The 9,005-nt window shown below is 36.3% G+C and overlaps 1 protein-coding gene across 1 annotated transcript; it reads right to left on the reverse strand.

Moving 5' to 3' along the window:
• Positions 1–1,897: 1,897 nt before the first annotated feature.
• On the reverse strand, positions 1,898–7,559 carry LOC131618047 (uncharacterized). Its single transcript, XM_058889315.1, has 4 exons — positions 7,401–7,559; positions 6,975–7,185; positions 3,141–6,777; positions 1,898–3,054 (listed from the first exon to the last, which is right to left on the reverse strand). The coding sequence occupies exons 1-4, from the start codon at positions 7,557–7,559 to the stop codon at positions 1,944–1,946; spliced, it is 5,118 nt and encodes a 1,705-aa protein (XP_058745298.1). The 3' UTR covers positions 1,898–1,943.
• Positions 7,560–9,005: the final 1,446 nt, after the last annotated feature.

Here is a 9,005-nt window from a genome sequence, read left to right on the forward strand (position 1 = left end):
AGCAATTATTACGTTTGAGTTTTTTAAATAAACTAAGTTTAACTTTTTTATGTTTGCAATAATATTTTTTAAAGAAAAAATAAAAAGTAAATCATGATATATCACATGACCATAAAAAAAAAAAACTCTATATACCCTTGATTTTCCTAGACATCTTGCGAAATTCCATTTATGCCTCCTGATTCCGAAGATACATATCAGAAAACATTTTTTTTGCCAAAATTTAGTTGTTTACGGAGATACATGTACGGAAGAATTTAAAACTGGTAAACATTAGGAAAAACTTCAAATTGATTCAGGAGATTTTCCGTAACTACATCTACGGAACGTCTTAGCGCCAAAATATTTCGTAGATATAACTATGAAACTGTCAGATATAGTTTGAACTAGCATAATCACTCCTCCATTGTTGGTTTACTTCTTCAACACTCTCTTTTACAACCTAAAAACCCTACATCATCAATATCATTTTTCAATCCAAAACCCTAATTTTTCAGTGCAACATATCAAAGGAAGCAAGAGAAGACTGAATTTCAGGTAAAGATTCATCTTTGTCCATTTACATTGCTTACATTTTGCATCAAATTTCTGTCAAAATATGTAACGCTGTTTCCGTATGTACACCTCCGGAACGTGTCGAAGATGAACACATTTTGTAGGTACTTCTCCAGAACATGTATGTGTTGTTTTTCCAGCAGTGTTCTGATTTTGTGTTATTTTTGTTATTGTTTACGAATAGGTATGGTGCACCGTGATAATATCTCAAAAGAATTAGTTTCTACAAATGACGTTTCTACGAATGTTGGAGGGGTTGTCGTAAAGGCGGTAGATGTCGGCGGTGACTTTAATAACAAGCAAGAATTTGATGATTGTGATAGCATGCTCACATGGATTCGTAGGAATACAACTAACCTTGGTTTTAGTATGGTAATAGAAAGACTGGGTAATAGTTTGGATAGAAGAAACGCTTTGGTAACATTGTTGTGCGAAAGAAGCGGAAAATACCATACTCCTCTAAGAAAGTTTAAAAGAGACGATATGGGTAGTAGAAAATGTGAGCGTCCATTTAAAATTCATGGTTATTTGTTGGCTAGCAAAAAGTGGAAATTTTATGTTATTTGTGGTTTGCACAACCATGAATTGTGCTCAAAGTTACAAGGTCATCCTAGTGTATGTCAGCTCAAACTCAAAGAGAAGACATGTATTAGTGACATGTTCTTAAATCTTGTTCAACCGAAAAATATATTTGTCAATTGAAACGGAAGGAACCCGACAGCATATCAAATATAAGGCAAGTGTATAACGATACCGCAATAATAAATTAATAAGGCGATTAGGGGAGATATAAGTGAGATGCAATGACCGTTGAAATTGTTGGATGGTAACGGTTACGTATCACGGTACATAACTTACGACGATGGAGTTACGGTCCGAGAGGAGAGGGGCCATTTTGAAACCACATATGGTGCCTGAGAAACCCAAGGGTTATAATAGAAGTTTCTCAAGAAAAACTCAACTATGAAGTCCTCTTTAATTATCACCTATCATTTACAACACTTCATTATTTCGTTGTTCATTATGAAGCCTTTAGAATTTACTTTGTTGTTTAAATTACTTAGTTAAAAACATATATAGATTTGTTTGATAAATAAATTCAAACAAATTCCACATCTTATATTGATGATAGATCTCAACAACACATACAAATGATAGAAAACGTATCATGATATGAACAAAATGTGATTTAAATTTGTTCAATTCACTGAAACAAAAGGACTAATGAAGAAACATTGCTGATATTCAATAAGTAATTCAGCCATACAAAAATAACAAAGGTGAACTTAGTCACAACAAACTGAAAAGAGAAAAAAAAAAAAACTAAAAACATACTTATTCTGCAAAAAGACAGACACACAGAAACAACTAAAACCAATGCATAATACTTAGTCAGAAGGGATGGCAGAACTGAGGAACTTTTCATCCTCACAGAAAATCTGTAAGTTCTTGGACTCCATCAGAAAATCAATATCTTCGTTCTTGAATTTCAGCACAAATCCCAGTGTGATCAACTCAGATAGAGCAGGAACAAAATCGTGATTCTCACGCAAAACACCTTCTGAAATTGTCTCGCAGAAATATGTTGCATACTTCAGTGCATTACTCTCAGGCTCATTCATCTTATGGAGGAAAAACTTTGAACTTTGCCTATCCCAGCGAACCATTTTGTCATCTTTCTTCGTAACAGTGACACCAGAAGACAGTGATAAACTATAGCTTACCGTGACCGGAACCATTGTCTTAATGAAACTTAAGTTTAGAAGACTTTGAACAGCTTCATGCCTCTTCTCAGGTTCCATTTTCAAGCTTGAACAAGCAAGGAAGCCAAGAATCAGCTTAACCAAACCTTTCAAGTTGAAAATATCATAAGGATCAACTTGCACCATTTCAACACCATCATCATTAACTAAGGATGATTCTTCTTTGCTCAGTGATTCAGAGATATTCCGAGCACCTATCTTTCGGTAGATGTCATACAACTTAACAATGGAGGATGGCCCGAAATTCTGCTCAGGATACCACACAAAAATTTTCTCATGCTCAAAAAGCCTTTTCAGATGAAGATTATCAGGAATAAATGCATCTTCCTTATCAACCAACACTATTTCCTTGCTGCCTGAGGTTACAGGTAGTTTGATTAGCCTCTCAGAAAGTTTCTTCTCAGTATTTGTGCCCAAGTGTTTCATGATAAACATCCAGAATTTACAGCACTTGTCATTCGACAATTCTTCAGACGATCTCTCCCAATCATTCCAAAGATCAACATAATCATCAAGTGAGGGCTTAGACTTGACTTCCATGGAAAAAGTTAAGAAGGGAAGGATTTTCTTATCGTAGATATCTTCAAGAACATAAAACTTTAAGCTAAAGAGCTTATCCGGATCATGTATGATGCATTCTTCAGAATTGACCCACTTCCCACCTTCATTTCCATTCGAAATCCAAATTTTCTTGGCATCTTGCTTCTCGGGTTTCCAATTGTATTCGGATAAGTACCTACATAAATGTTGACAATATTATAGAAGTCAGAAAAAGTATTAAGGTGGCTAACAATAAAGAAGCAAAGTTTTAAATGACAATACCTATATATCTTCACAATATTGTCAGTCTTAGAGAGAGAATCAAGGTGACTGGCAAGCAAGGCACATCCATTCTCAAGGTCAATAATGACTCCTACAGCATTCAGTTCTTTCTGGAAAGATGCTATTTTAGGTCCATAAAAATTTGCATCAATAAAAGGTCCATCAGTTGGATTAAAGAAAAAACTCCACTTGGAATCGAACATTAAACACGTCTCTGGAGGCCTATAACCAGCATGTGTCTTCAGCCAACTTCTGGACAATCTCTTTTTAAACTCATCATCAATGGAAAGCTTATGCTCGCTCAATAGACTTCGGATGCACTCCAGCAAAGAAAACACACTCTCAGGAGTAATGGTGGAGGGATTTAAAGGAAAGTTCAGACACTTTGGCACAAACCTCACTCCATTTTTCAACTCAGTTACAACGCCAATGTTCTTCAGCTCTTCCTTGTATTCATGTACTGCGGTACCATAAAACTTGACACTGTCATCAATGAAAGGGAGACAAGTAATTGAAGATATAGATTTCCACTCCGGACCATATAATATGCATTTGCTCGGGCACTTAAAACAGCCAACCTTAGTGTACAGCCACTTCTGATTATGTATAATGGTGGAGAAATCAGAAGGAAATCTATGAACAGTCCCTTTTAGCTGCCTGCAACAAGAAAGAAATGACACGACGTTTTCTTTGGTAAATGAAGTTTGTGATGCCCTCTGTTTGAAGAGAGAAGCGATTTTTTTTATAGCATCGTCAAATTCTACAACGACGCCGATTTTCTTCAACTCAGCTTTATAAGAAAAAATCTTCTCTCCATAGAATTTACTATCAATTACAGGAAGGCCGCTGAATACTTCCAAAATGCAGCCCCACACCTTGTCATACAAGTAACATTGACCGGGTATTTTGAATCCCATGTTTGTCTTCAGGCAGCTTGTTCCCTTCAGAGAAGCAGAGAGATCACCAGTGTCATTCAAGAGTCTCAAGCAATGCATTGTCAAAAGAAGAGCCTCGGCTGTCAAAGAGGCCAAACTTGACGCTAATTTTAAATGCTTTATGACAATATCATAGTTTCCACTTATGCCAACTATCACTCCTAGCAACTTGAGCTCCTCTTTGTAACTACATATTTCATCACCATAATAAGACTGGTCGATAAAAGGGATATTACTGATTTGTGAGGCTACTTGCCATTCGGAATCATTCAATACAGATCCCACAGGAGACATTAAACCCAAAGATGTCTTGAGCCATTGACCATCTTTGATGCTGTTCACAAATTGGTCCAAAGGAAGAAGACTTTTCCTGAGAAACCGGATGAATTTAAGCATTAAAAGAACATGATTCTTGCTCAATGTGAAGGAAGATGCGCGGGACATCAGTTCTCTTCCAATGAAATTGCATGCTTCCTCACAACTGGACATCACTCCAATCGTTTTCAACTCATCTTCATATTTGTTTATTCTATCACCATAGAAGCTCTCATCAATCAAAGGAATATCAACCAGATCAGAACCTGATTGCAGAATTTTCCCCAATGGAGATCGAATTAAGAACGACTTTGAAGGGGGCCTGTATCCATTCACCGTAACTTTAAGCCAGCTGCCATCTTTTATACATTTCAAAAACCTCTCTGGTAGTCGCACTCCCTTGTACTTAAGTTTACGAATCCATTCCAGAAGCAAAAAGGCATTGTCTTTGGTAAGTGGTGTATTAACTGCAGAAAATCCAGCATTTGGAGGAGAAATATGAGGTATGTCAGAAGCACCAACATGAGTTTTGAGGAAATCAATAAGCTTCCCGGAATCTGTATATTGGCCTGCATAAGATGATGAATTTAGGTAATCCTTTCCAAGCTCAACATAATTTTCATTCCTCCAAGGATTTGAAACAATCAAGTCTGCCCATTTGCTCACATTTGCAGGCACAAGAACCCCTTTTCCTATCTCGGTGACAGCCCCATAACTATCAACTAGTGGCATAGAACTGCATAGAGCATCAACCTCCCGCTCTGACAAATAAGCCTTTGACAATGAGTGATACAAAAAATGAGCATATGCTATCGCAAGTTTTCTGCTATTCTTAACAGAACTGCAGAGGACATTTGCGAAAGTGTACACACTCAACTTAGTGACATTTACTTCATTTACAAGCCATTCCATCAAAGTCTGTTTTTGGGAAAAACGTAACATAGCTTTTTGTGTCCTTTCTGGCATAAAAAAACGGTTTGCTGCACATGCGAACTCCTTGTTCCAATTGATCAGCCAAGAGCAAGCATTAGCATCACTTGAGTTTGTTATTGCTACTCGCCTTGCACCTGCATGGCTTTGTGTGCATTCATTAAGAGTGAAAGATGCTAGAGTTCCATTTAAGGACACATACTTGATCAAAGGAATACTACTAATTTCTGTGCCCTTAAATTTTGAAGACCAAAATTTGGCAACAAACAATAAAAGCTGTAGATAGAGATCTTCTGATACTCCATCAACAAGACTAGAACTTTGGATGCACTTTGCGTACCAATCGACCATAACTGGTTTCACCCCTAAAAAGCTGAGTATCTGATCATACTCACTTGTATCAAATGAGGAACTCAAGATCTTCCTCCCATCATGAGAAGAGAGGTTAAGCAGATACACTCCTTCGTCCCTGGCTTTATTCAAAATATCCCAGAATTCAGGCAGCAGTCTGCTAACTTCACCAGGCTTATAGAAGTGCTTCTGCTTCGTGTAAGTTTCAATTGGAACAATATTTTCTTCCAACAAATTTGCTTTGATTTTGTCCCTCACATCGTTAAACTTCTCAAATGGAGATCTTTCAATGGGAAGGAACTTGAACATACTAGCCAAATTGGATTCTAGAGGTTGATCTGATCTTATAACAAGAGTTTTGAATGCCTCCATAAAGGCAGATGGAACACATTCAAGTATCCCTTTGTTCCATTTATTATCTAAGAGAATTGTCTCCCTTGAAGAGGCCAGGACAAAATCGGCATGAATTATGAAGGGAAAATTAGTCACCATCTCTGTAGGAAGAAATGCATACACCCCAAGTGAGCTTTTGCCAGAATGAAGCCTCTCGTGAAAAGGGAAGGCTAATGTCACAACCCATTCTTCCAAATCTGTTCTCCTTTCGACTACATTTTCTGACCTGACCGGAAACTTTTGCGTCCACATGTAGTAGGAGCATTCCTTCTCAGCATTACTATTTTCCCCTGCAGAGAGAAAGAGCGTGTAGGATTCGGCATTCATATTTTTTCTAGACAAAAAGTTTTTCTCACTTGAAATTGATACAGAAGTTATTGTGTTCTGTGCGGGGTTCCGGTTCACTTCTCTGACAGAAAGCTGTCTGATTTTTTTCAGAAACAAAAGAACTTCAGGATGAACTTTTGACAGTTGCTGTTTAACAGGATCGACCTTATCCGGTTTCAGCGGTAAGACAATCGTTGTAGTTGGTAGAGAATCTTTACCATATATCTTTTTTATATCCAACAGGGTCGGCTTCTCCTCAACCCATTCAGGAACTATATAACCAAGACTACAATGTGGACATGGCTTTTCATTAAACCTTATCTGATATTCATTGCTAAAAATATAAGGTTGTGCAGTAACCAAAAACACACTCTTGAAACCAATTCCTGAAATTCAATCCATACGAGAAATTCTGTCAAATATTTTGCATTACCATCTAGTAGATATCTATTGGCAAACATAACTTTTTATAGCATTCCTTGAGTAACAAGTAATAAACATGTTTAAAATTTATGTATAAAATGACATCAAATGAAATGCATATAACACTTTGAGAAATATCTAACTATAAGAATGGATGTACCTTTCTCTCCTATGTAACCACTGCTCCTGTTGCCTTTCTTAGTCGATCGTCCAACGCTGCAAATGGACTCGATGTTTTTCGGAGAAAACCCATTTTCATTGTTGAAAATAAGTAAGGTGGCCGGAGCACCCGTAGCAGTAATATCATCAGAAGTTATGACAAACTCCAGTGTTGGTTTAACTCCTTCCGTATAAGAGTTATCTTCAGCATTCTATTCAAAATAGAAATAAGAAACAGTTTAGTATTATAAAATAAGATCTCTCTATTAATACATCATTGCATGATTGATTTTATATATATGGATACTAGTAATAGAGAAAATCAGTCATTGACATGCATACATAGTTTTACTTCAGTGTATAAAAAAAATGAATGAATAGACATGCATGATTATAGGAAACAATAGAGATGAAAGGGTAAATGTACCTGAATGAGCTCCATGAGGAAATGAACATCTTTTGCATAAAGTTCAGCGGATAGATTCTTAACAGCATGGTGAAGATCCTCAGTCAAAGGATTAGGTTCTCCGCCGATAGAGAATTTAGTTCTTCGTATCTCTTCAACATGCTGCTTTGGTGAAGCCATAATGAACGAGAACAAAGTGAAAAACCAAATATGTGATCAAGAGAAGAAACAAGTGAGAGTTTACTTGAAACAAGTAGAGAAGTAAGATTAAATAAGTGAGTTGTAATTTATATTAATTTTCTTGAAAAAGAGAAGAAGTTGTAAAGTTGGTTAGTATTACTACAATATTGTCGTTTGTAATTTCCAACCATTTTCGTTTGGGTTTCCAAGGGGTCAAGTCAAGTAAACACTATAACTAAACAGCATCTATCTGGTTTTCCATTGCCCATTGTGCGGTAACGTCTATCAGCAAAATATGACTGACTTAGTGACTTCCCTTCCCATTATCACTACGGCTGTTACTTTTTAAAATTTAGTACTACTAGTATATGGCTCAAGTATCACTCCCTTGCAGATATTTTTAAATTTTTTTTTGTTAATAAGAATAAATTGATACTTTTATTTTTATAAGGATATATTTGTAAAATTAATATTACTGGTATAAGAAATTAGAAAATCTTAATTATTTTACAATTGTATAAAAACACATCACTTACTATTATTTTGAGATATTTATCTAAAATGTCAATTTAAAATAACAATGTGACTTATCTATCATAATGTCGACTTAAAATAGCAATGTTATATTTGCAATATTAATTTAGAATAATAATGTTATATTTTTAATGTCAATTTAGAATAATAATGTTTTGTTTACAATGTCAATTTACAATGGCTAAGAGACTTAGAGTTCTAAGTAGGTTAATAACAATCATAGGTGATAGGGCTTGCCCACGACAATGATAAGTCATGTATGGTGGTGTTTTACAATGATTTAGGGGTCCTTCTCACGTGAGGTGAGAGGCCCTTTTGATGGACAATGTGCTTAGGCGATTATATGAGATACGATATGGGGTTATGCTTTATGATGTAATTATGTGTATGACTTAAGATATGTCCCTTTCTCCTACATAAGAGATGTATTTATAAAGGCCTTTAGGGTCTACGATTCTCTTGGGAAGGGTCACCACACACTTAGTCAATAGTGGACCGTTGAATCTCTATTTTCGATGAAGTCGTGGATCAGTTATTGACCCTAACTTCTCTCTACCTCCAAAAACGTCTTATCTCATGTTTCCAGCTATCGGGTGATAGGAAAATCCTAGGGCGAGGAGATACTTCCCTTTGAGCGACATTCCAATGTTGAATTGCAGCAACATCTGACTGAGTTACAGGGTCACTTCTCGTTAGAGGGATTTGTGAAACAATCAGTTCGACAGTTGGTCTGTTAAAACCTTCTGCTGCACCCTGTGAAATGAAAATCAAATATCCATGAGTCGAAAAGCGAGAGCAAAGCAGTCAAAATGTAAAAACATTAGAATGACTTCAGTGATCTTTGGTTGCTTTTTCACCTTCCTCGAAGGCTTGGAAGTATCTGGTGAAAAATCACCATCAGAACCAAAGAGT

Source organism: Vicia villosa, linkage group LG7, assembly GCF_029867415.1.
Source record: "Vicia villosa cultivar HV-30 ecotype Madison, WI linkage group LG7, Vvil1.0, whole genome shotgun sequence".
NCBI lineage: Eukaryota > Viridiplantae > Streptophyta > Magnoliopsida > Fabales > Fabaceae > Vicia > Vicia villosa.

Coding starts and splice junctions, on each gene's coding strand:
- LOC131618047 (XM_058889315.1), bottom strand. CDS start 7,559: ATGGCTTCACCAAAGCAGCATGTTGAAGAGATACGAAGAACTAAATTC. Junction 6,778..6,974: donor TGGTTACATAGGAGAGAAAG/GTACATCCATTC, acceptor ATTGAATTTCAG/GAATTGGTTTCAAGAGTGTG. Junction 3,055..3,140: donor AATATTGTGAAGATATATAG/GTATTGTCATTT, acceptor ACATTTATGTAG/GTACTTATCCGAATACAATT.